At 42.3% G+C, this 27,539-nt stretch overlaps 1 protein-coding gene across 1 annotated transcript in view; it reads left to right on the forward strand.

The window, feature by feature from the left end:
• The first annotated feature begins 11,290 nt into the window (after positions 1–11,290).
• Positions 11,291–27,539, forward strand: part of LOC111598697 (kin of IRRE-like protein 2) — a 37,111-nt gene continuing 20,862 nt past the window's right edge. The window contains exon 1 of the mRNA XM_023314063.2: positions 11,291–11,698. Within this exon, the coding sequence (XP_023169831.2) occupies positions 11,620–11,698 (79 nt within the window). The 5' untranslated portion in view covers positions 11,291–11,619. The remainder of the gene's footprint in view (positions 11,699–27,539) is intronic.

Raw genomic sequence — 27,539 nt, forward strand, 5'->3', positions numbered from 1 at the left:
ATCAGCATTTATGGTGCTCCAACTCCCTTAACACCCACACACACACATGGGTGTGCGTTTGTTGTGTAGGCATTAAGCGCCTTTAGCCGGATGCATTTCTGGTCGGAAACAAATTTGGCTCAAGGCACAAAGCACGTTTATGAATTGTAAGATATGGGTTTAAAAGATAAGAATTATTAACCTAAGAAGCAAGTTGTCATGAAGACCCAAGGCTAAGCGATTGTGTTTATTGATTTCGGAAACTAACTAGAATTGAAGCCTGAGTTGTTGATAATTCTTTCTTGAGTTAGAAAAGTGAAAAAGAATTCAGTTTAAGCAATTTTTAATGTCAGTCATCTTTTCTTATCTTAGATCAGGCGAAACAAAAACGACTCAGAGTCAAGCAAACGCATGGAGGTGTCTGTTTCACTGCCAGCCAATAATTATATTCCATTCACTCATACTCAATGTGCCCAGAGCCATGGCAATAAAACTTTCATAGAGTTCTGTCACTTGCACATAGAAACACACGCAGTTCAGTCTTGAGACAATTATCTGTGGCAGGGTGACAGGTGTTGGATTCGCTGCGGGCTGCCAGCTTGGCTCCTTCAGTCACATTACTCATACGTCCCGTTGTGTGAAGGGTAAACAAGCTTATGAAAAGACGCACGCTGGCGTTGCCGCTTGCAAATTTTCGCGCTGTTGTTTATATTTATGCACGAGCACAGCAACCAACAACAATGAAGCAGAACAACAACAGCAAACACCTCACGCAGTGTTGAGACTTTTATTGTTGTTGTTGTTGCTGTTGCTGTTGGTTTGGCTGTCGTAGACGACAGAGCAATAAGTCATAAAAAGAAAAAGTTGTAAAGGGCTCTTAACTTTCACTTTCATCTTTGTTGTGTGTTGTGCTCTACTGTAGACCGGCGACTTGACTCGCTGGTGAATGGCCGAATGGCCAAATGGCCAAATGACTGAATGCCTGACGAGCTGTCCTCATTCTGCACTTGGACGGCGCTTAACTTTTATGGCGTTCAGCCCAAGACGAAGCCACCATGTTGCGATTACAATGCCGCGCCATGGTTGTGGGTCGGCCTGGGGTGCGCCTTTGGCGTGGAGAGGGACTTAGTATTGGAAGCAAGGCGGCAGGGCCGGGGAGCGACGGCGGTCGCATAAATAAGAAAGAAAATGTAAGTGATGGACTTTATTTTAATATTGGCCGCGAACGTTCGCATTGCGTCCGCGTACGCCATTCGCATTCACATTTTGTTTAATATTAAGAAATTTTCCTTTTGCTTAACATAATATATATATATATATATATATATATATATTATATTTTCCTTTCGAACTTTTGTTTTCCTTTTTTTCTTCTTTTTTTTGATGTTTTCCTGAAGGCTTTTCCGCTTAAGTGAAATGAAATGACTGGACGCTTTATGAGATATCTGCGCGGCGCTAATGAAAATATGTTTCGAATGTAAATTGGGGCATTCGTTGGGGCTTTTTGGACTGGTTTTATGACCAGCCGGACCTTGTGAACCTTGTGGGGCTTGGGCCGCAAACATTTCCGGCGCCTAATGAATTTGTCAATGCCTGACCCACATACAGAGCCAAGCCGCTTGGACACACAGACAAGGGGCGCCTTATCAGCGGCGCTGAGTGAGGCCAACTGTGCACAGGACATGCTACCCTTTTCAATTTGCTGATATGTACAATTAAACGCGTCCCACTGTGATAATCACAAGGCGAGGCGACATTCGGATGTGGTGAAGCACACTCCGGCCTTGTTAGCTTTGTCCTATCTTTAGTCTCAGATACCCGTGCCATTCACGTCTGAAAAGGGTTGATTAGCATGTGCGTGCAGTATGGAACACAGCTTGAATTCGGTACAATCAGAAACAAAATCTCACTCAGCTTGGGTATATTAAAAGTCGGTTCAGTTTATCATTTGCAGCGCTGCACTGGCAGCAGAAGTCCTGACCAGCTCTGCTCCTTATCGCCGCCAAGTTACGCGATACGCCATAAATCTTTTGCCTGATTTATGTCGCTGTGCGACATTGGCCTCAAATTTATCGCAGCAGCAGCAGCAGCGTCGGCGGAGGCGGCTCGATGATAGCTGTGCCCAAGTCAGAGCCACGGTCGCAGCCAATGTTGTCCTGGCTGCCGACAGCAGTGTCCTGGGTGCGAGTGGCCTTTTTCGTAACTGGGCCGTTGGCTGACATCCTTTTTCAACGTGTCGGCCGTCTTCAAGGCAAACACAGCCAGCCTGCTAGCCTGCCAGCCTGCCGGCAGGCAGCCAAGTGTTTGTGTGTGGTCAGCCCGCATGAGTGTCCTACGAGTGTGCCCAGCTCAATGTCTGTCGCCGTGTGACTGAGCTTAATTATCATTGCCGCGAGCTGCCGCCTCGGTCGCGCCTCGATGGCATTCTGTGTGACTTCTGTCGGAAATTAATTTCCTTGCGGCTCGTTCGCACCCGCGCGCTTACGTCGAGAGCACTCAAATACACAAGGATATGCGTGCAGTTGCTCAATGATGCTATTTACTTAGTCTGAGTGGATAATCCTCTGCTGCGCATTGTATTTGCGTTTAATTTTGTATGAATAACGGAAATTTGCGGCTTTCCGGCATTTTAAATAGCATTTTAAAGCGCCGCCAGCAATTGCTCACACACGCTCACATCCCACACAACAAAGGCACAACGCTGTGGCTGCGACTGCGGTTAGCGACCATTTGTAAATTGTTAAAAATTTAATAGCAACATTGATTCCATTTCTATTTAATTGAAGCATGTTAACAAGAGTTGAAAATATTTTCTACTGGCTGCGCGCAGAAGTAGGCAATGGATTTGGTCAGAACTTCGAGCGCTGAAAAGTAGGCAAGAAATTCTGCAAAGCATTTTGATATGAAGTGAAAAATGAGTTAATTGCAGGCAATTCATCAAAAAGCGACGAGGGCTGTTCGTTGAGTAACCAAACACCCGCACGCTCTGCATACATTCGTTGGCAATCAGTGTAAAATTTCATAGAATGATTTGCAAACTGTCCAATTTGCAATTTAATATAAATTGAAGCAACAATAAATTAGGCAACAGCTTTCAGAGAGTTACTTTCCGTGTTGGCATTAGGCAGATCATCTCTTTTGGAAGTTTGTACGTAAATGTTGCAACAGCTTTTGCAGTGCAAATGATGTTGCCTGAAGCGGCTCATAGCCGGGCCACTTAGGCCGCAAATTAAAGCCAAGTCTGCAAATACACAACTCGTTGTGCATGTCCTTTCCTTTTTGGAAGAAGCAGCATATTTGATTATGCTTTGCTGTGCAAATGTGCCTGGGCGTCTCGACGACAGCTGTGTGCCGCTTATTGCCAATTATTGTCCATAAATTGCGCATTTATGAGCCCAACATACGGCCAGAGATTTGTGGGTGTGTGTGAGTGTATGTGTGTGTGTATGTATGAATGAGTTTGCGCTTGTGTTTGTGTGTGTTTACCTTACTTGTGCAGAGTCTTATAAATATGCTCGTATTTTGTGTCTAATGGGCTCCATTAACAGTCTCGACTCCCAGCCAAATGAACAGCGCTGAAAGCTGCTCAATTGTTGCACTGACTTCTGTTGCTGATTGCCTTTGAATGTGGATGTGCCCAGAGAAAACTGAACCTAATCGATGACTAGACATAGCTAAAGAGAGATGACACAGTCTGACAAGTGAAGCAGCAAGTCCTGCGCCAATACTCCCCATTTGTCTCTATTACAGGGCAGTGGCTTTTCGAGGCGTTAGCTTAATTGCATTACTGAGCGGCTTTGTGTCGGCTTAAAGTCAGGCGTCCAGCGTTGATTTGTTTTGCCAACGTCAAACCCAGCCCATGCAGAGGGCCACGCCCATCGTCTGCTGGGCAGTAAATCAATGGGGCATATGCGATTGGCTGCAAACGAATTCCGCAGCGGACACAACTCCAGCCAACTCCAGTCCCATGCCAATTTAAATCTATGCATGTACGCCACTTTCTGCGCACATTTTTCACATTAACTGGCCGCGTCGTCGACGTCCTTGTCAGTAATTTTGTATGCACAGTCAGCTCAGGCAGGACAACAAATCACTATCTCACTGCACAGCAGGACCTGCTAGCCAGTCAGCCAGCCAGTCAGCTAGCGCAACACCAGATAAATAAACAGTTGCGCCACGGCTCGTTGATAGATCGACAGACGATTGCAGTTTGTTGGCGCGAAATTGCATTGGGGCAAATGTGGGCGAGGGGGCGTGCCTGGCAAAAGACATGATAATGCATTGGACTGTGCAGTCAATCGACAACAATAGCAGGCGAAATCGTTAGAGAGCTAAACAAGTAAGGGACGAGTGCATTTCAAGCTGAATATAATATTGTATGAATCATAGATAGATTTGATTGATAGTCTTTAATTTAATTATACGTACAAAAGAAAAATTTTCAGTTATGTTCCCTTAGCTACCTTTTCAGAGCAAGTATTTGGAGCATGTGCTGATGCCAGCTCGACAGAAATTTAACTTATTTTTGCACATTTTCCACGCAAGGCATTGAAGGATCTTAGATGTGTAGACAGTTCCTGTTGTTCGAGTTGATTTCCGTCTTTGCATGAGCTTAACTTTCGATTTTGTTTTGTGCTAAGCGCACTGGCTGGGGAGGAGGAATTGCATCGGGAGCAGGCTGGAGGCATTCCTTACGTATCGTGCATTTTTCAGTGTTCGACTTTAGCCTTGCTCAAGTTTTATGCAGAGTTTTTCGTTATCATGTTCTTGATTTATGAAACTGTTTTTATTATTTTCATATTGTTCGAGCAGCGGGCGGTCTAAGCAAGACGCCAGCCAGCCACACCCACGCCCAACCAGCTCTGATTTCTGAAATCACAAGTGCTTTTTTTTCTTGCCCCACGCCCCGCCACGTTCTTCATGTTCTGCCACTAGGGCATCTTCATACCATGCTTCATATTCAGTTGCTACATCGGGTTTTTGTGCGTTGCACCAGAAATTCGTATTCCATTCTGTTGGCCATGCCAGCAAACTTTCGTACAGATTAGAGAGAGAGAAAGAGAGAGAGAGAGAGGGTGAGAGAGGCGGGAGAGTTGCCAAGAGTTAGTGCAGTGTGGAGCATGTCGTGTACGATATTTCTTACAAGTTCTCAAATTTGATTTTTGCTGTTTGTTGTGGAATTTGAAATGATTATGGAGCATTTCGGCCTTCCACATCTCCACCATTCGGCAAAAGTTGCATTATGCGCTTTGTTGGTCAACAAAAATTCTTTGCTTCTGAAAGTTTCTGGCCAGAAACGGCTCCCATATGAATAATGCATTCATGCGGCTGGCAGCAGCACCAACGGCATCAACAGCATCAGCAGCAGCAACAATAACAATCTGAGCTTAATTTGGAGCAAAAACCACTCAGCATCCATTTGGCAGTTATTAATGAAATTCACAAATTTGCAGTGAAGGCAAATCGAGCGTGAAATATTTTGCAAATAAGTTAAGTCTCAGCTAATGCGTTAATTTTAAATATTTTAGTCATTTAACTTGAATTTACACTAATTGCAAATGAAGTCGCCTCTAGAAATATTAAATCAGTACATACCCTGTAAATTAGAATTTAAAGCCCAAGAAATTTCAAACTTATGCGGGGTATTTCGTTGTCTGGCATTCTTTTTGATACTCATCAAGTAAATTGCCTGACATAAACCGCAATTTAGGATAATGTTTTCTTGACACTTCATTTAATTGTATTTCAATTACTTAAGTTTTGCGAACTTATCAATTAAGTATCAATTTATTTATTCGCACTTTAAGTCAACTGCTTAGTTTCTAATTGATTTGAGCACTGGGGAAACTAAATGAAACTTAAATTCCACATAAAATATGTTGGATGAGTGGCTGGTTGTCGGTTTCAATAGAAATAGAAAATGCCTGCGGCAATTGTTGACATTCCTCGTAGCAGCAATCACAAATACACTTGTCGTTTACACGGCGCCTTCCATTGGGCCCCTTGGCAGCCCCTTTGGATTCGCTTGCCACACAATGAAATATTAATAAATTCCATTACGAAAGAAAACACACTCGAGTGCACAGCAAAACATCAATGGCAACAAGCGTTGGGCTTTGTGGCATTGGGAATGGCAGTGGAATAGACGATAGCGATGGTGATGGAGATATTGAGGAATCGTCATCTAACAATCACTAAAAACGACGCTACGAATCCGATTCCTATTCCTATTCCTACTCAGGGCTTCTCTATGCCGAATGCGTTTCACCGCCATTGGAATTTGATTGTGTATTGCTTTCTGTAGCAACATTTTCCTTAAGCTACGCACACACTTTTCAATTGAAGTGGCTGCGGGGACGCCTTTTCCAATTCAATTGTCAGCATATATATATAGATGTATATATACATCCATCTGATGAATGTCGACCGTACACACAGACATTTAGAAGGCATTCAGCAAGCACTTTAACTCGTTTATATGTAAATTTACAGCTTATATATGAGTTTATTTTAGGGGCTCCACTTGAGTTCCAATTGTAGAAAAAAGGCAAAATTTAATTGGTAATTTTTAGTTGAACGTTCGCTTATCGAATGGCAGGAATGGCACGCGCCCAGCTTTTGGTAAATGCGCGCAGTTGAAATGGCAGTAATAAGAATAATATTTGATTTCTCAAATGGCTGCGCCCCGCCCTGCTCCTCCTCCCTCGGTAGCTGCTTTGTTAAAGTCGTGCTGTGTACGCTGTTTAAGGCAAATGCGCTTGTTAACAAGGTCAACATGGAAACAGCAGGAGAGCCGAGCTGCAGCTGCTGCAGCTGCCGCATCTGCAGCAGCAGCAGTTGAAGTTGCAGTTGCAGTTGCAATTAAATGCTAATGGCGTGTGAAAGCCAATTTTGAAAAGTATACACAGAGAGAAAAGGAAGTGTACTAAGTGCAAGGCAATCGTACAGCTAATTTGTGGAGTGCCCGAGGGGTGCCAAGCACGTTGACAATGCCATTCAAGTTGAGCTTGAGTGGCTTTTAGAACTGGCCAAAAAGTCGTTGCATACTTTGCAGCGCACGGCAAAGAGTTTACTCGCTAATGCTGGCAACTATTGTGACTATTGTGACAGACGGACCGCGGCTACTCGTCCGAAATACCAATTGATTGCTGGATGGGGCAGCTGGGCTGGGCTGAGCTGAGCCTTTGTCTACTCGTTGGCATTCATTTAATTGCTAAAAGCAAAGCAAAGCAAAGCGAAGAATAGCACAGCAGGGAGCAGGCGCATACTTTGAACTGGCCGCAATGAAACCTTTTATTATAATTTAGGCAAGGCACGCGGCTGGCCAGCGGGGGAGCCGCGCCAAGTGGAGTGAGCTAAAGAGATGACGTCGCTCGAGCGGAAACCACTAACCGAACGAGACCCCAATGAGCGTTGTGGCTCCGTGTGTGTGTGTGTGTGTCTGTGTGTGTCTGTGTGTGTGTCTGTGTGTCTGTGTGTGTGTGTGTGTGCGTGCGTGCCAATGCTCATTGATGTTGACCCAAACTAAAACCGCAAATAACGCAAAACACAAACAGCAACAACAATTAGAACAACTTGTCTGCACGGCATGCCGAAAAACAAGTGAGTCAGTGAGGCGCAGTGGGCGTGGCAAGATCAAAACAACAACAAAAACACAAATAGCAGCAAACATCGAATTATGTCGGAATCCAAAGCCACAAACAATTAAACAAAATTGCAAATTAGACGTTATATAGACCAACAAACCGACTCCACAGTTAACAACAAGAAATCGGCCAGCCAAGCGACCAGCCGACCAGCCGACCGACCGAATAACCAACCGACCGACCCACTGGCCACGCCCCATTTGCGGTTACTGCACTGTATGGCAATGTCAATGGGAAGGAAGTGTAGGAAATTGCCTATTTGCAATTGTAATTTATTCATGTGGTTTAATATGCCGTGAAGCGACAGACTCCAAACAAAGCGCCTCCAAATTGAGCAAAACAATAATTTTCTCTCTTCCAAACTAGAATCTATGCTCGTCCCACTTTGTCGCCCACGTTGCCCTCTTCGCTTCTCGTCCATGTTTCAATTCCGCTTGTTTGTCGTTTGGCTGCAATGGTTTGACTAATGATTCGATGTCAAGGTCAGCCGGATCATTGTCACGATTATTGTTCTAGCTGCCTTTCAATTACGAGCAGCGCCCAATTTGGCCAAATTAGCATAAAGTTTGACAAACGATGCCCAAAAAGTTATGGGATCAAAACTCGGAAATGGGCTCTGACTTTGTCGAGTGAGTCGTTCACTTTGAATCTGTCCATCAATCTGGTTGAGTTCATGGTCATGAAGGCTGCTGCCAAATAGTTAAAATGAAATTACATTCAGCATTTGCCATGTTATGAAATAAAAATCAACTAACCCAAGTTTCATAATTAGTTCAGTTTGAACAGACTGTATAGAAGCTGTCATCCATAGCTTAGCTTCTCAAATGTCTAACAAATTTTAATTGCGTGAGTAAGCCCTCTCTCTGCCCTTTTCTCTTTGTCCCTGTTACTTGCCTTTTGCTGCACTCTTAAGCTGCCATTCAGTAGGTAGTTGTTCTTATACAATGAATGGCTTGTGGCAACTGGCTGTGGCTACTTACTCGTGCTGACTAAGTCTGCTAATCCAGTGCCCACTAAATGGACTATAGATTGCACTTTTATGTCACAACATTCAAGCAAATCGTTTGCCATTTAAAATGGCTTAAAGGCAGCCAACACACACAGCAAGCGAGACAGATACATTTGATTAGAAGCGACAGGCTTGATGCGCTGGTTGATTGGCCAAAAGTGTGCTGTGCTGTTAGGCTAGAACAATAAATGGCAGTCCATTTGCGTACGCCCATGCGGAAGATCAGCGTGCGCCACAGCAAATAGAGTACGAAAATTGTTTTGGTTGTCAAATTACGTAAACATTGTCATAAATGAAAAATTCATCCAGCCGCCGACGCCGTCGCCATCGCCGCCGCCGTCGTCGTCGTCGTCTCCGGTTTTCATTTGCTGTCGCTCTAGCAAATTTGTCAATCTCGTCGAGCCTTTTTTGCTCTTGCCAGCAGGCAGTGGGATACTGAATGCCAGCTTGGGCCCGGCTCAGTTGACGCCGTTGGGGCCTCACATGAGCTCTGGCTTTGTTTTTCTTTTCTCTCTTTTGGATTTTGGCGCTGTTTTGTTTACATTACTGCAAACCAGAAAATTGCCAAGTTTTTTTTGGTCGCTTTTCATTTTTGATGCTGCCCTCTGCTGGCATAGCATATGGAGCCGCGTCTCCGTCCGTCTCTGTCCGGGTCGTCCGCAGGCGCGACATATTAATTATTCATTTCGATTTTTGGTTTGCCAACAGCTTCTAACCAAAGCGTACAGAACTCGGAACGGGACTGTGGGCGTTACTTGGCAATCTGGGGGCGGGGCAATGGGGTGTTGGGCGCTGGGAATCCGCACGGGTTGCGACCATAACAGAGCTGCTTGTGATTTATAAACACGCGCGCCGCACTTTGGTGATTTACTGCAAATTGCTTTATAATGTTATATAAATTTTGTTGTTGTTGTTCTTGTTGATGTTGTTGTTGGTGTTGCCTGCTGTTGAATAATTATAAAAGAAGCAAAAATGTCAGACAACAAAATGGCTAAGAGGCACGCCAAATGCACTTTGAACTCTTGACAGATTAAGTATACGCCACGTTCTTATGGGACGCCTATCAACAGCTTAACGCGTTTTTATGTTACAATAAATATATGACAGTTGTGCAGTGTGCTTAATGAGGCTTAAGTTTGAGTTTAAAAATTGGAATAATTTAAAAATATTTTAATGTAAAATTCATGTGAAGGCAAAACTATGAAAAAGTGATTTAAAAGCTATTTTTACCTTTTCAGTGAGAGGTTAAAAGTGTTTTTTGATTAATGCTCGCTACATGGAAACTTAGCAACAAAAGCCAGCTAAAAGTAAAAGCAATTCTGTGTCTGTTACAAATTACATGCATGCGAGTTGAGCTTTATGTAAATTTCTGAATGGCTGATTTTTCTGCTCTTCTATTATTATTTTTATGCTATTTTATTTTTGTGTTATTGTGCTTCTTCTTCTTCTTATTTTACTAACTTTGCCTTGGGCTATGCCTTTTTTATTGTATAAATTTTTCGTAGCTGAAAATTAGAAATGTTCCATCGCGTTCAACTTCACTGACAGTGCGTGGCAAATTGCTTTCCGAAGTCTACAGTCTGGCCCACACACACGCACCCACATGCAGAGGCCTTGCACATACACCCACACACACATCCAAACAGGCTGATACAAGCATAAACCAATTGCTAACAATAATAAAAATTCCTTTTTTGGGGGGGCCTTTTGCTGCGCCGTTTCCGTTTCCTAACAATAAGTACAGTGCACAGACTGCTTGGGCAAGGGAGGATGAGAAGGATGAGAGGGTGGTGTAATTTGCATGAACAGACGACGAACACATAATATCCATGCATTAGAATTATGCCCATTGCCATGCCAAATGGCAAATAATGGCAGCCAGGGCCGGATAAATTCACTAGATAAATGCGAAAAAATTCGAAAATGTTCTCATGTTGCGAGCAGCTGTCGCGGGGAAATTGTATGTGCTGAGTGTGCACATGGCGTATGCGTTATAAATATGCCCGCCTCTCATTATTTCGACATAAATGCGAATGAATCGATCAGCCAGTGAGCCGCGCTGCACATTCGCAGTAATTATGGTGCATAATAATCAGAGCTGAATGAAGGGAGGATTTGCCAATTATTCTTATTACGCTTTAAGCTTGATGGATGGGCAGCATGCGAAGGGGGAGGGGGCATGGCTAAAGCGAGATAAGTGAATGTAAGTAACTATTTTTGGCAAATTAAATTGCATAGCTGGTCGCGAGTCGCTGCCGAAAATCGTGTAATAGAAAAATAAAAGGCAAGTGGTGCCACAATGGAACCACCGGCCATTGGCTATATCATTATGCAGGCGGCGTGCGCCATTATCGTTTTGCTCTCATTTCCGTTTTCGCTTTTCTATTTCGTTTCGTTTTTCGGTATTTTTTTCCTTTAACAGGAAGCGCTGTGGAGGCGTGGCAATGAGTGCATTTGACTCGGAGGCAGCTGCTCTCACTCCTGCTGCTGCTATTCACCTACATTTTAAGTATTTTTGTCACAGCAATAACTTTCATGTCAGTCCACAAACAGAACTTAACTGCTGCTCCTACTCACTCAACATCTCTCCATCTCTCTCTCTATTTCTATTTTCAGGCAACGCGCATGAAACAGTGGCTGGGCCATAGAAAAAGCAAACAGCGCTTGACTTTGCTTCTGGGCCAAAACAGAGTTGCCTTTTGTGCCCTGGCTTGGCAATTGGCCAAGTTAATAAAGAGCGTGAGCAGACGCCAATAATGACGCTGCTGTTGCAGCAGCTGCTCCTGATGTTGATGATGACGTCGCTAACTTGGTTATTGCTGCTGCCAGCATAGAAAATTGTCAGACACTCAGACCGAGCTAAAGACAGACCTAAAACAAAGGCATACCCGCAACTCGCGCCCGCTACCCGCCGCTGACCGAGTACCAGGGGCCAAGCGAAGGCTTGCTGCATTTCCGGTTGTTGTTCCTGTCGCCGCTGTCACCATGCCTCCACTCCATATGGCCGAGAGCAACGGCATGGCCTGGCTGCTCCTGCTCGCTCTGATTGTAATTGTGCTGAGCGGTAAGTACCACGCCCCAACTTCCATCGCCCACCGCCCACCGCCCACTACCCAGTTCTGTATTCATATTTATGCCAGCGGCTGGCATGGCCAAAGCATTTAGTTAAGTTAAGTTTCGCTTTTATTGTTGGCATAGTTAATTGTTGGCATTTGTTTGACGGCAAGTGCTTTGCTTTGCCTGCAGCCAGTGAATAGCTGGAAACTGCAGCGCCAACAAATAGACGGGATTTTGTTTCAATTAACAATTAGTTTGCACAAAACTTTTGCTGTACAATTTTTTCTTTCTTTTTTTTGTATTTTGACCAGCCAAAGTTACCGCAAAAGCTTCTCGTTTGCTATATTCCATCAAATAAAATAATATTGCGTATACGCCCCATGGAAAACTTAAATGCTCAGCTTCACAGAAGCCAGCTAAAACAGCTGCATGTATCCGAGAGATACAATTGCAGCCAGAGCTGCCAGACGGCTAGCAAATTGCATGCATGCAAAATGAAGCAAATCTGATAAAGTTGCAGTCAGAAATTAAATATATGTGCAGTATGCAGGGTGCAGGCAAAGTTTCGTTTACTGGAGATACTACAATATTTAAAAGCCAATTATATATCAGCTAGTCAAGTCAGCAGCTCCAAATTAAAGAATCATGGCCATAAATATTTAATAACAGCTTCAAATAAAGGAAAGCTCACGCCTAAGTAACTGTGAGAAAAAAACGTAAATATATAGGAAAAATAAAATAATTGTATTTACACTTGACCACAGAACTGAACTCAAGCAATTAAAACTCTTGCGAAAATTTCAACAAAAACTTTTGCTTGTTTGGCAATTATTTCGAAATCTCTCTCGTCCAATATAAATTGAATGAAATTGAGCATGTGAATATTCGACCCGAAGCTGGCTTCGAATCACATATATATATATATATTTATATATATATATATATATATATATATATATATATATATATATATATATATATATATATATATATATATATATATATATATACATATATATGAATGTATATTTATATGCATAACTTAGTAAATGGCGTGCGGGCATATCAATAAAGCAGCATGCAAATTGCGCATACGCCACGTGCGCCAGCTTGATTGCAACAAATTAACAAAACGTTTTAGTTAGGCCACGATTAAAATGCCAAATAAAAAGTTTGAACATGATTTAGGCCTAGTCGACCTGCCTGCTCTGCCTGCCTGCTGATAGCTGCTATAAAAATGCGGCACGCAACAATACAACAACAACAAAAAGAACAACTCATTTAATTAACAATTTCCGGGGCAGCGGGCGGCTGATTCTTAATGCATTTGATTTATGCTTAACGTGTGGTAAATTTATTGCAGCTACAGCAACAAATAGCGGCGAGCACGGTTCGATGGAACAATTCAAAAAATGCTCGAATTAATTGCATTTACGACAACAAAAACTGCAAAATGGCCAACACATATTTCAAAATTCAATTAAAATAAAACAAAAATGCAATGAAACGAAAATGTACGGCTGCTGCTGTTGCTGTAGCGACACTATGCAATTTCCGTTTAAGGGCGTGCCCAGGTGGGCGTAAAAATAATTAAAGCGCAACAAAAACAAATATTGACAACAAGCGACGTCAGCTTCCGCTCGATGTCGACAATTGTTGTTTCTGTTTTGGCTTTTGCGTCCGATTGAATTACAGAGTCCATTTGAAATATGAATAAACAACTAAAAGGCACAAAACGTTTAGAAAGTCAAAGGTGTGTGTGCATGTGTCTGTCCAGGTGAACTCAATTGACTGATAGTGGGCAGTTGCTTGCGGCCAGTCTCTGGGCTATTGCCAGCAAGCGAATGTCAATTTAATTAGCACATTCGACGCTTTTAGCGCAACTAATCGCAGAGCGTGCAACCATCAATCAACCAATCAATCAATAAGTCGCTCAATATATCAATCAGCGAACGCAGCCGACAATTTCGCTGAGTGAATTTGTGTGTTTTGTGGTGTGCGAAAAAAAAAACAAAGAAGACTCGTGCAAAAAAAGGGCAAAACTGCTATAGAAACTAATTGACAATCGAATACACTGCAATTGTAAAAAGGAACAATGCCAATAGTTCGAGTTAAGTTAAAGACATGTTAAATTATATCAAAATTAAGTTGAATAAGGAACCAAAGTAAACACAAATATTAATTTGGGACATTCCTTTGAAATGGGGCCGCTTCATGGCCAGCAGAGAGATATTTCTTTTCTGAAGCGACTATTTCTATAGATACATATGCACATGTGCAATGCTTTTATTATAGTTACCAGGCCTATATTTTATGCATAGAACATACTCTGCCTGCCGTAATCAATGGAAAATTTATATTAGCGTCCGTTGGCAATATTTTTCAATATATTCATAGAAATTTCAATATTGATTATGATTGATTTAGTGAGCTGGCAAAGCAGAATATTACTTTTATGGCAACGGGCGAGTGCATATATTGTTCGACTGGCTGCATGCGATTGCGACTGCGATTGCCGTGCGCAGCAAATTATTCAAAGTTAAATTTACGAGTTGTGCGAAGCTCCATAAAAGCAATTTTAATATTAATAATTTAAAGTTGGTCAGCTATACACACATACACACACACTCACACATACGCACACTTCTGTGCAGCATAGAAATTGCAGATATTTGTGTAAAACTTGTTTTATTTGTCCAGGCAACGCAAAAGTCCAAAAAGAAGTCAAATAAATAAATGCATTGGAATGAAATTCGGCGAATAGCGTAAAGCAAACGTGCCAAACCGGTCGGCAATAAGCCAACATACAGGCCGCTCCTCTCTCTCCTCCTCTCTCTCTCTTCCTCTCTCTCTTGCTCTCTCTCTCCCCGCTCTCTGGGGGTCGGGGCGGAAATGGAGTGCTTGCCTGTGCGCGGTCGATGGTCAAATATTTGCAACAAACTTTTTGGCCTGGCCAAGTCATTGAACGTTGGCTTGGCGAACTCAAACAGAAAGCACAAAACAAAAGTTCTACAATTCACGTCGAGTGTATGAGCGTTGCAGCACTGTGAATGAACTTACAAAATACCCTGTAATAAATATTTAATGCATCGAAAGATCCATTCTACTTAAAGCCTGCCACATACTACGTAAAATGAAATACTCTGTCTGTAAGCAAACCGAGCTGTAGTAGGTGCAGCAGCAGCGAAAAAAATTGAGGTGCTTTAGGGACTCGACCAGGTGGCATGCCACCTTTCCAGCAGCCAAGCAAAAAATTGCCACGTAGGTAATTGAGTATGAATGTGGAATGTGTCGAAAGCGTTTTTGATATTTGCCAAACAAAACGTTGGCATGGAAAGACGTGAACAAAGCAACAAAAACATATACATATATATACATATAAGAGAAATGCCCAGAGAAGCTAGCCAGGCGGCGCCTGAGCGAGGGACTCGAGCTGGTACTACGACCAGGTAACATGTGTGTGAGTGCGGGTCTGTGTGAGTGGGTGGCAAGTTGGCAAGCAAAACAAGTGGAAAATGAATTCGATACATTATCATGACGTCAAGTCGTGCGTGGTGACTGGCCGGGCTGGGCTGCGAGAGCAGCGACTCGGGGCCAAAGTGGCTGCCAAAAAGTATAAATTACGTGTAATGCGGCGCTCCCTATCGATGGCAGCCATTTCTTATGCGAAACACCTGCAGTAGGGCCAACGGACTGACTGACTGACTGCCAGACGGACAGACAGACAGACTGACGGCCAAAGCAAATGTGCGCATAAATGAATTACCAATGAACCGCATGCGATGCTCACTACGTGCCACATTTTATTTTCAATTTGGATCCGAACCAGGGAGTCGAATCGAGCTACGCTTGGGCGCTAATTTGTGGGCGGTATCAACTTCCAGATGGTCTAACACAGGCGGGTATTTAACCATCTGACAGATGCGCTACACAAAGTACCTAGCTAGAGTACAGTACAAAGCTATTTCAGAGCGGGGGCCACAATTCGACAGCCTACATAAAAGCGCAATTTGCGCCATTATGCGTCGAGTTCCATTTGATTAGAACACGATGACACGAACAGCGCACTCAAGTTGTGGGCGTGGTGTGGGCCGGGGTAAAAGCAATTTCACTAAATCTGCAATTGTTATGTCGCCTGCTAAACAACTCACTTTGCCACACACACATACTAACAAGCAAACAACTGCCTCTCAGGCGGCTTCTTCCATTCGGGCAGCCATAAAAGCCAAACGTTCTCACACGTCAAATATTTATATTGCATTGTCCCCCCTCCCCCACTATTCCGTTTCCTGTCTCTCGCTCATTGTTCCTGTGCGATATGATTTGGGTATTGATTAAGCGTCAATGGGGAGTTGCCTCTGCTGCTGCTCTACATGGACTACTGCCTCCAATTACTGCAGCGCTTTATATCCCCATGTGAGACCATGTTTCTCTCTGCACAGTTTTACAACATTTTTATGCTACATGGCAAGAAAAATGTGGGCAGAAATGTGCCATAAATCATGCAAAACGATTTGATGGCCTCTATTAGACAGTTTATGGGCCTAGTTAAAATGTTTATGGCCCAAACTTGACGGTGAGCAGCAATTAAACATAATGCTCCTGTTGATCAGCTCCCAAGCAAACACAAGCAGCTGGCGCACTCAAAACCCTGAAAGGATTGTCTTAGCAACGGAGCGGATGTAAAAGAAATTCTTTAGCTAAATTGCGCAATTACCAACTCAATCAAATTGGTTAGCTAATTAGGCAACTTACTTACATTAAATGGATTCTTTTGCACTCTCTCTCTCTATCTATATATCTGTTGGCTATATATCTGCTTATCACATGAAACACAACAGAAAGATATATATTTAGCTATAAAATTGGATAGACTCGACCTTCGATCACTCTCTTTAACTTCATATATACTTCTCTCTTTACTGTATGCTCTATACTCTCGTACTGCTCCTTATGCTTTCTCTGTCTCCCTCTCTATCTCTCTCTCTCTCTTTTTCTCATTCTCTCTTTAGTTACATTCACTTACCTTAAGTCCAGTGTTCCTTTCGCCCCATTGTCTTACTCTTCAATCGAATTATGTTGTAAATTTTTTTAAAATTTATATATTTTAATATTTTGAGCTGATTATTTTTTTCAGTGCACCTGCTGCCAATTGATGAGCAGTGATTACACATTTCTATGTTTATTGGGATGGCGTTTAGTCTCTGACTACGTGAGCAAATGGCACTCAGACGCACACGCACGCACGTGAGAGTATTTGGTTTTGGGAGGTGTTTTTTTTTACTACTGTTTGAGAATTCCCTCGAGTGCACTTTATGCGTTGCCACACGAGTCGCGCTTGAACAGCACAGTGAGAATTGTTAAGAGAATGTGTACATTCATTGAATTCGAGCGGTTGTTGATTGTGAATTGTTTTCTCCACGCCAAGCCAAGCCTCGGCTTGTCCTACTCACGGAGCTCTGCTCAGCTGGCCAACAGCTATATGTATAAATGCTGATATACATATATATTAAGCGAAGCATTTCCGCTGCACTGTTTACTGTTTACTGTATACAAACAACTTCCGCGGCTAAATCTACCCAGCAGCAGCAGATGGCAATATGTAATGCCTGCTCAGGGCTATTTATGGCAACCAATACGCATTGATCCTGCGGAAATTTATTGATGAATTTCATTTCATTTCATTTCATTTGGCTCACGCTCACGCGCACCTCTCGAAATTGCTTTATTTTCATCTGCGTCGCTTTCATGCTCTGTTCGCCATATGCAGGAGGGTATATTGGCACAAAGAAATTGGAATTCATATTACGTGACTAACATATAAAAGTATTTATGTATATTTAGAAATTGCCTGATATCTTAGGGAACCTTAGAACTTTATGTGAGGCCGAGTATTAGCTAGTCAGCTATACCCGTTTGCAACTAGCTCTGTTGCTCTCAATTCCAACTGTAAACCAGAGCTAGAACACACGAATCCAAAACTTTGGCCGTGTTGTTTGTTTGCTTTTCATTCGTCAGCGCGCTGGTAGAGAGCCCAGACATTTATATAGCTCCCCATCTACTGCCAGAGATGGGGAGGTAGGGAAGGTAGGGGAGGGTGGCTTGGTGAAAACGTTGCTGGCATCTAAAGTGGTTGCGATTAGTTTGCTAATGTTGTAATTTCATCATTGGACGCCGCCGACGTCGCGACTTGGCAGCGCCGACGCTCAGGCGGCGGCAGCTTAACTAAACATCATCAGGTACTTGACAGCCTGGAGACCGCAATTTGCTGGCAATCGCGAAGGGCTCAGCACCACCATTTGAGCCACTGTGCACTTGAGCCACTGACCCACTCATACCACCACCCAGCACCCGCTCATCCACTTGTGCTGTGGTTCAAGTTTTGTTTCGAATTGCGAGTTGCGTTCGCTCTGCACTCAACTTTCGTCGATTCATTGATGTGAGTGGCATTTTATTTGCGAGAAAATACGAAATATATTTATATATATATATACAAATATATATATATATTCTCCTTTATTTTACTTCTTTATTTTCCTGTTTTCTTATATAGATTATTTTTATTTTTTATTTTGGGTTGGACTTTTCGTATTGAAAAGGAAATGAACTCATAAAAAGTAATTTGGCCATAATGCTTTGGTCGAGTTAGTTACTTGATTTGCAGTTGCGAATAAAGTTTCGCTTTATTAATTTTGCTGTTAAATTTTGTTGATGTTTTGTTGTCTTCGTTGCTGTTGTTGTTGTTGTAGCTTTTCGCTAGCCACTTAAAAACTTGCCTGCTGCTCAAGTTTGCAATAAAGCTGAAAAGTTGGGCGTAATACAAAATAAAACAGTATTTATTGTGGTTTGCTTTAATGTCAATTTGAATACCCTTTAGTCGTACGCTTGAGGGGATGCCTGAGTGCTTGTGAATGCAACTCTTAATATTTATATTATTATCAGTTTTGTTGCTGACATTTTAATTTTTTTGTAGGGTATCTCTCAGTTGCGTATGGCACATTCACTCTATTTTTTTTTGTTGCAAATTGCGATTGAGCTCACGACTCAAATTTAATTTTCCCTACGAATACTTCGTTATGCTTATTGACATTTTGAGCTGAATTGTTTTTGACTTTGATCACAGTTTGCTTTTTGCCACATTTAATTGAACCGACACGTACTAGACATGGCTATAAGCACGCTGGCTGACAGTTAGCCGCGAGCTTACTTACACACTCTTTCGCACACAAACACATGTCGCCAGCAGCGCTTTGAATTGAGTTTCTCTCAATTTTATGTTTTTTTTATACCAGAATTCAATTAGTTTGGGAAACGTTTGCGACTGTCTTGTTAACTGATACGATCGCTTTTTATTTAATTTGATATGTATTGGTAGTTTTTCATTCTACACCCCCGCCCACTCACGCCCATACGCCCACGTGCGTCGCTTAAAGGGCGAAATGCGAAATGTGCTGGGGAAACGCTTGGAAATGTGAATTGTTTTTCTTTGCTGACTTCTGCTGGGCTCCGTGCGGCTCTACAGTAAATTGTAAAAATAATTAAATTTATTTATGTTCGTCTTATTTAATTGCCGTCGCAGCTGCGACACTGCCTGCGAATTTTCTGTAGCATAACCTGAGGCGCCGCTTACAAAATGGCTGCCGCAGCAAGAGGCAGAGCAGGTTCGTCCCTCTCCTTCTCTCTGTCTGTGCAGGCAAAATTTGTGCGCAAAGTGAAAGCAAATAAATGAATAACAAATAACACAAATAAATAAATAAACAAATGCGAAGCTGAAATAGAGTTTTCATCTGAGACATGAAAGATATTTCAGCTGCAGCTGCATAAACTAGCAAGTGGACATTTTGACCAGAAGTTGTAGAAGATACTGCTGTTGTTGTTGTTCTTGTTATTGCTGTGCTCTTCGTTATGAGCTTCAAGTTGTTTGATATTGTAGTTTTGACTGCTTCGTTAGGGTTATTTATTTATTGCTAAGTCCTTCTTCGCTTCACTTGTATTGATATCAAAAGCGAGCATTGAACGCTGCATTTTGCCAGAAAAAATCCAAGTTGTGCTATGAATGAGACAGTGCCAAGGTCCAACCTTTTGTGTGATGAGCTATTCAGAGAACAGCCAACTGTACATTGTAAGCTTATTACAGGCCACTAAGTGTTTCCCTCCAGCTCTGCTTTGGCCTTCAAATACTTCAATCAGAATTCCGAATGGCAATGAATGAACTTTGCTGCAATGAAATATCTTAAGCTTCAAAGAGAAGTGAAGTAACTTACTTTATGGAATACTACCATGAATAATAGTGTTAGAATACAAATTAAACTATATAATAGTTTGCTGGACACCTTATTACATCAGGTACTCCTATATATTTTTATTAAAGGCTTACTATGTGCTCCCTCTTAATATTGAACTTGCCCCGTATTGTTGCCATAAAATATGTTAACAACCAATTTCATTGACATATGCACGACATTTATAATCTACTCTCTTTTTGCTTTGTGAAATATTTTCCACGTCTTCGTCTGTGGCACGTTTTGGTTTATTGCATTATTTGCCCTTTGGCAAATTATTTGTGTTATGCTTGCGACTGCAACAAGGTTTCATCAAGGCCCCGTGGCACGACAAATATTTCTATTTCCATTTATGCAACGTCAGCTTCACGTCTGCGTTTCTTCGTTGTTGTCGATGTTGCAGTTGCTGGTGTTGTTGTTCCATTTGATACTTCGATAAGTTAAGAAATTCAAAAAGTGTCACTGCCACTTGGCATTCGCTGTTCGTGTTGCTGCGCGAAATAAATTCAATTCTTTTGTTTTTACCATTTGCCACAATTGGTGCGCGTCGCTGTTGCTGCCACAGCCTCCGTTTGCCACATCCCCCTGCCCCCCAGCTGTTCGGTTTGTCTGACTGTTTTTCATGCGCATTCAATGAACCATAAATTTCAAAGTGCCGCGTGGCCAGACACGACGGCGTCGCTAAGCTGGGACACCAACAACAACAGCAACAATAATCACAACAAGGACAACAAGAAATAGTTTAAAAGTTATGCAAAGAGTTGGCTGAAGTTCGTGTCATGGCCAAAACTGTTCGCTCACCTCTCTGCCAATTGCTCTGGGATTGGCAAGCGCTTGCAAAAACATTTCTCTAATTGTCCTGCAGCTGTAGCAATAGTTAACTAATGCACACACACACACACACACACGGACGAGCACGCACTCAGTGAGACAGGAGATATTCATATAAGCCGGCTCATGGGCAACACTTTACAAAACGTAATAAAAAGAATTGCTAAAACAAGAACAAAAAACTATCATACAAAACACTCATTGTTTTAGCCTAGGAAAAAAGAGAGAGATAGAGATAGTGCGAGGGGGCTAGCGAGGGGGTAGATAGTGTGCTGGGACAGGAAAAACATTTTAGTCGATGATATGTCTCGCTCTCTTATCTGGCGAACAATTTTATGCTTCCGGCTGAGCGACAAACAATGGAGCGTAAATATCCGAAAAGCGGCGCAACAACAACAATACAAATAAGAAATAATGGCTATTGCAACAAAAGTGTCGAATGTGAAATACTCTTTAAAATAAATTATAAATTGAGCTACAAACTGATAAGAGAAAGAAGTTTTAGCAAGGAAAAACTTTTAAGCAAGGATAACTATATTTAAAGAGCCTTTTCTATGGCAAATAAACTTTACACTTTATACATTATACTCATTCGATTCGTCTGTAAGAAACAGAGAACAATTCTATCTCTGTAATTTATGCGCTTTCTGTTCATTGCAAAGAGGTTCTTCCATCCATTTAACAAATGAACATGGCCAGCTGTAAGAGTATAAAAGCACTGAAGAATGCCTGCTAAAACGATGGATCGTACATGAATGTGCAAATATATGCATAAGTGAATGAGTGAATGGGTGAATCACTGAATGAGCGAATGACTGAATGACTGACTGAATGAATAAGTGAGTGAGCCCCGATGCATGTCCGGTGCAAACAAGCAGGCAAAGAGCCTAAAGCTGAGGGCATTGTTGGACGATAGAGATGGCATACATAGAAACATTATAAAGGGACAAACAGCAAAGAGGATAATAACAACAACAGCAACAACAACAATAAGACAGTTTACGTGTAGTTGATAAGATTTGTCTGCAACGTTTATTGTCCTTTGGTTTTCCACTTTGCTTGGCTCGTTTCAGTTTAGTAAAATGCTTTTTTGCACAATTGTCATCATGACCCTCACACACACACACTACATTTACATATGATTGTGAAGGTGTTAGTCGAAGCTGTTTTGCATACTTTGTGGCACTGTGGCATTGGCCAAATATTTGTCCTTTTTTTAGGTGCTGGCCGAAGCAACAAAATAAGCGATAAATAAATACAATTTTCTGGGGTTTTTTTATTTGCATTTAAGATTAAGCAGATAAAACACGCAGCTGCTGGAATAAAAACCAAATGAATATTTGTTTCAAGAAACTAGTCCCAACAGGAAAAAAAACAAAAAAAATCGAGTTTTATGTTCATGTGGAATCTTTAAAGCCGCATAAATTCGAAACGCAGCTAAGCAAGGCGCGTGGGGAGCAGAGAGGCGGAAGGCCCTTAAGCGCTCTCTAATTTGCTTTGACAGCAGACATGTGTTCAGGGCTTTGTCTTTGTGCGTGCCAACTGGAAAACCAAATCCAGCTGAGCGCGATGCGAATGCAGCAATGGAACGAAGTGGCGATGAGTATCCAGCAAAGGGAGCAGATCAGCAGCAGCAACAGCAACAGCAGCTGGAGAGACAGGCACGAGTAAGAGTTGCAGCTAAAGCAGGCATCAGGCAGCCTTTTAATTAATTTCAATGCGCGGCAGCTGCACTCGCATTTTACCTCTCTCTCTCGCTCTCCCTCTCTTACTCACACCCTCAACTTGTGGCTGGCTTGTTATGTAGGTGAGGGGACTAAATTTAGCGATGAAATCTTGTGCAACTGTTGCCAACACTTTTGATTTTTGTGTGCCACATAATTTGATTGTGCCGGGTGCAGCCGCAGCAGCAGCCGATGCCGCCACCGCCGTTGCCTCAGTCGGCAGCAACAATGCACCAACTTCCATTAAGAGGAAGCATCCGTCCTCTTTTAGCTCCACTTACAGTGGCAGCAGGTGTGGAGTTTATGAAGAGCTCATGAGGTCGCTGGCAAAAGATTTTGAATAGAACTTTTAATTTTTTAAGGCAAACCTCTTTTACCATTCTCTGACTTTAAATTACTCTTTAGCCGTATTTTAGGTTTCCATCTTTGTGCTAGAATTAATTGCAGCTGCACTTGATCTAAGCCACACGAGACACATCTCTTTATCTTACTACGGTTGCGTTGAGCTTTGTGTTAATCGAATTTGGCAAAAAGAAATGTATTTGGTGTCACTGTGCATGCGTCATCTTAGCTAACAGGACACAATGTTGCTGTGGCAACTGGAAGCGAAGCCGTCAACTTTTACAACGTTTACCGAGCATGAGCCATGTCGAGCATATTGTTAACTTTTTGCCTTCATCTCATCTGGCTTGCTATGCTGCCCCTCCTCTGCATCTGGCAACTGGCAACTTTGCTGCTTATTTACATATTTATAACTTGCAACGGACTGCGGTGTGTGTTGCATACAATATTTACCTTCAGTTTTTTTTGTCTAGTTTTAGTTTTTGTCTTACATAATATTCAACCGATTTCTAGGACATCCATCGCGCCCTGTGAATAGTCGAGAGTCCTGGCAGCAACTTGCACCTTTTGCTGCGGTTCAGTGATGCTGCTGCAAGATCGGGTGGCAACCAACTGTAATGCAAATCATATGCATTGTGCAAATTTTGTGTGTTGCAACAACTTGAAGATTGCCGCTTGCCACACATCCCAGCTTGTGTTTGACTTGTGAGCCTTGGCATATTGTCTTACCTTGCCTTACCGTGCCATGCCCTGCCTTGTACTTATTTTATTTTATTACCAGCATTATATTTTGTTTGTGTTCGAGGCGAAAACTTCTCACAGCTGTTCGGCTCTGCTTGCTTTCCGGTTGAATTGCCACTCACTTCGCCTTTAAAACTTTACAGGAATCAATTGAGATGGGCTGATGTGAGTGGGAGGCCATCATTTAAAATGCTACCTCGGCCTGGGCTCATGTGGCGTATGCGCAATATGTTGCACCTGCCTTGACGGCGGCAATTCATTTTCAGTTTAACCACACAGCCAGAACAATAGCCAAGGGCCGCCCAGCAGCCCCCAACTCACACGTTCATGCATATAGAAAGGCAACATTAAATACTACCAAGGCAGACAGCCTGTATGTGGGATGTGTGTGCGTGTGTGGGTATCAGTGTGAGTGTGTGCAGCAGCTAAAAAGACGCAGCGCGGCTGGATGAAGCGATGTGGGGAACGATGGTTCGAGGCAGTGCAACGCGCGTTGACAACGCCAATACAGGTGCACACAATGCAAACGAGTGACATGCAAATGCTTTCAACAACAATTGCAATTCATGCAGCGCTCGCACACACACACGCACAGGCACACACACCCACTCCCATACTTACGTACACGCGCTCATCATGACAGGCAGACACGGTCCTAGCTTCACATTTTGTTTTATTTCTGAGCGTCGATTTTGGAGCGTTCGCTTCTTCCAATTTCCCTTCCATTCTATGTTTTTTTTGTAGTTTGCTTGTTGCGTTGCGGTTTGCCTTCTTTTCTGCCGTGCAGCTGTGTATGTGAGCGTGTTTATGTATTTTGGGGCATTTAGCATGTTCTGCAGCACCCATACACTCACACATGCCTGACCAAAGAATCCTCTAAATGTGAGGACAGCTCTTGCTTCTGTTTTTCGCAATCTGCAATTACCCTGTAGGAGCACAATTAAAGGGTAGCTTAGCTGCTGTGTCGTGCATTGGGCTGGATGTTGAAGTAGTTAAAGCTCCTTCAAAGTACTCAAAAGTCCCTTAATCTCAATATTATTTGAAGACATTTAGAGCTTATATTTTGTAAGAAAGCTTCTTAGGAAGCCTTTTTGCAGCTATGTAACCTAGGCAATTTGTACCCGTTAAAGGATTTCTAGTGGAATTATTCAGAATGTTGCTCGTTTTGTTTCTAACAACGTGGTGTTTGCTGACTTGTCAGTCGGTCTTTCTCTCAGCAAATTCCTGCTGGTTAGCAAACTGTTTTTGTTTACGCCAGCGATGGCCACAGCAATGGCAGCTCATGCTGATGCTGATGCAGCATTTTTGTTGATGCTGCTGCTGCTGATGGTGATGCTGTTGATGCGGCTGCTTCTACACTCACTTATGTATTCACACTCAAATATGCAATGCGCCACAAAATTGCAATTTCCACTAAGATTGATGAAAAACGCCAACGTCGACTGCTGTGCCTTCACGAACGCGCACACCCACACACCTACGCAGACACATGCAGCATGAGGCAGCAACCAATACGTTGGTGGCACCACATGCAGCATCAGTCGCTAGCAAATCATGTCATCAATTGAATTTCAAGCGATTATTTTTGCACGTTTCACAAATCGCTGCGAAAATATCCATGGCTGTGCGTGTTGCTCTCTCTTTGTGTGTGTGTGTGTGTGTGTGGGTGTGTATATAGGTGTCGTTGTGAGTTTGACTGCATATCAAACGAGCGCACGGCATTGCGACGCTCACAATACGTTTCGATTACGCATTCAATTCGAATTGATGACGCGCGCGCGCCTGTTGTTGCCGCCAGCCATTGAAAATATGAAGATGCACCACAGTTCAGCACCGCAACACCCGCGTGCCCTTTCTCTCGCTCACTATATGGCGTGTAATCCCGCAGAGTGCATTCCGGCCGTAGATCACAAATCAGCGCAGATTGCTAGGTTTGAGGTGCCTGGCTTGAGGGTAGCTGCATATTTCATAACTCAATTTAATACAATGCCAAAAGGCATACCTTATGCATATTTTTGGCCAGACTCGTTCGTCTTACAAGCTGGCAGTGGAATGCAGTCCATGCATGTTTAATATTAACTATGTGTATATAACTGAGTGTATATATAAAGACGTGCAATTGTAAGCTGCTTGCAATTTTCTATCATTAAATTGGCAAATAAATTCACTCGAAGCACTCAAACGTTACATTTTGCTTGGCCCGCTATATAAATATTTAATGAATATTAGTTTTCAGGACGCCCCATGGCTTATTTATATATATATATATATATATACATATTTCTATATATATGTATGTGTTTATGAGTTTATACATTATCTTGGAATGCTTTGGCCAGCAATGCAAGATGGAAACGGATTGCAATTAAATTGCATTTAGAATCAATTTTGGAGCAGTGCTAACCGCTGCAACCCAATTAACCACGCCCCCTAAAACTTTTTGAATACCACCCACCTATTGCTAGCTGAAACGCATTGTTTGCGTATTTCAAATATTGTTGCTGCAAATTTGTGTGGCTTAAATACGAAGCGGGTAATTGGATGCTGTACAATAGATAACGGTTTACACATTCTAGTTGCAGCAGCATCTGTAACTGGCGCATTTTAGCATTTAGGCAATAGATAATTACTACATTCAATTACACCTTCATAATTCTATCGAGCCACCATTGTTACTTGGCTAATTTACTATGAGAAATTACATGTATGTGTGAGAGAGTGCGTGTAATCCTTGTAATGAGCTAAACGTCTGTTGCTATGCCATCGACATGGCCTCACTGTCCCAAATGCCAGTCCATGCATCTTGCCTAAGCTGCCCATTACGCATAACTGCAGCTCCGCTCACTCCGAGCGTTGTTTAAATATTAATTGGTCCAGCTTAAATGCCAACAGACTACCTATAATAATATCATATAATTTCGAATGAAATAAAAATTTGATTTTTATTATGCTATTAGACTGAAATAAATAGAATTTGACAGCTTGTTGGTTGGCTAATGTTAAATAAATACAATTTATTTTTGGCTGATTGTAATTTTCAGCTGAAATAAATTGTTTTTGGCAGCTTTCACAATTGACAGACTGCGGCTGAGACTGGCAGAAATGTAAATTGAATTGTTTACTGTCAAAGCTTTAATAAATATTTGAACACTTCTAGCGATTTTCTCGATATCTGTTTCGACATTCAGCTAAATCCGTAAAAGCATTCATTTGAGCTTGTTTATTATGAATTTTGCAACTAGTTTTAGAGTCAAGCTTATGCCATCACAGCTGCCTCTGCTACAATTAGACCAGAGTTGTGTGTCCTTGTGCGCCATTTCCATAAAATATGCAGCTAATTACGTGCAAGTTGCCTGAGCTCTGGCAGACAGCAAGCCCAATGACAGGGCACAGAAACCGAGACACCACAGAGCCCAAAGCGGAGACAAGATGCCAAGAAGCAGCCTGTCAGGACCCTAATACAATATAATTACTGTAAAAATCAGAGCTGAAAAGCTCCATAAGGGTGCGTCTTTTGCCGCGAATGGCTTGCCAAATGACGCATAGAAAGAGACAAAGACAGATGTAAACCGACAGATAAGATAGAGGGAGATAGAGCGAGAGAGAGCGGGTGGATGAATGTGGGGAAGTGGAACGAGCACGGCAATAGTGCGTAAATCTTGACGCCTTTAAGGCTCCCAGCCCAATTGACAATGACATTTTGTCGTCATTATTGCGTTCCTTAAACAAGCAGCTCAGGGCAATGGACGACTGAGAGTTACCCTGTAGAAAACTTGGCGCCTTAAGTTATTTAATATATAAAACAAATATATATATATATAAATAAATAAATATATATATAAATATTGTTATCTTTTACTTTATATACATTGTATACTAAATACTTCACAAAACTATGATTATTTTTAGCTTATTCTGTTCAAGGCTC

Source organism: Drosophila hydei, unplaced genomic scaffold (genome assembly GCF_003285905.1).
Source record: "Drosophila hydei strain 15085-1641.00,03,60 unplaced genomic scaffold, DhydRS2 tig00008135-arrow-pilon, whole genome shotgun sequence".
Classification (NCBI taxonomy): domain Eukaryota; kingdom Metazoa; phylum Arthropoda; class Insecta; order Diptera; family Drosophilidae; genus Drosophila; species Drosophila hydei.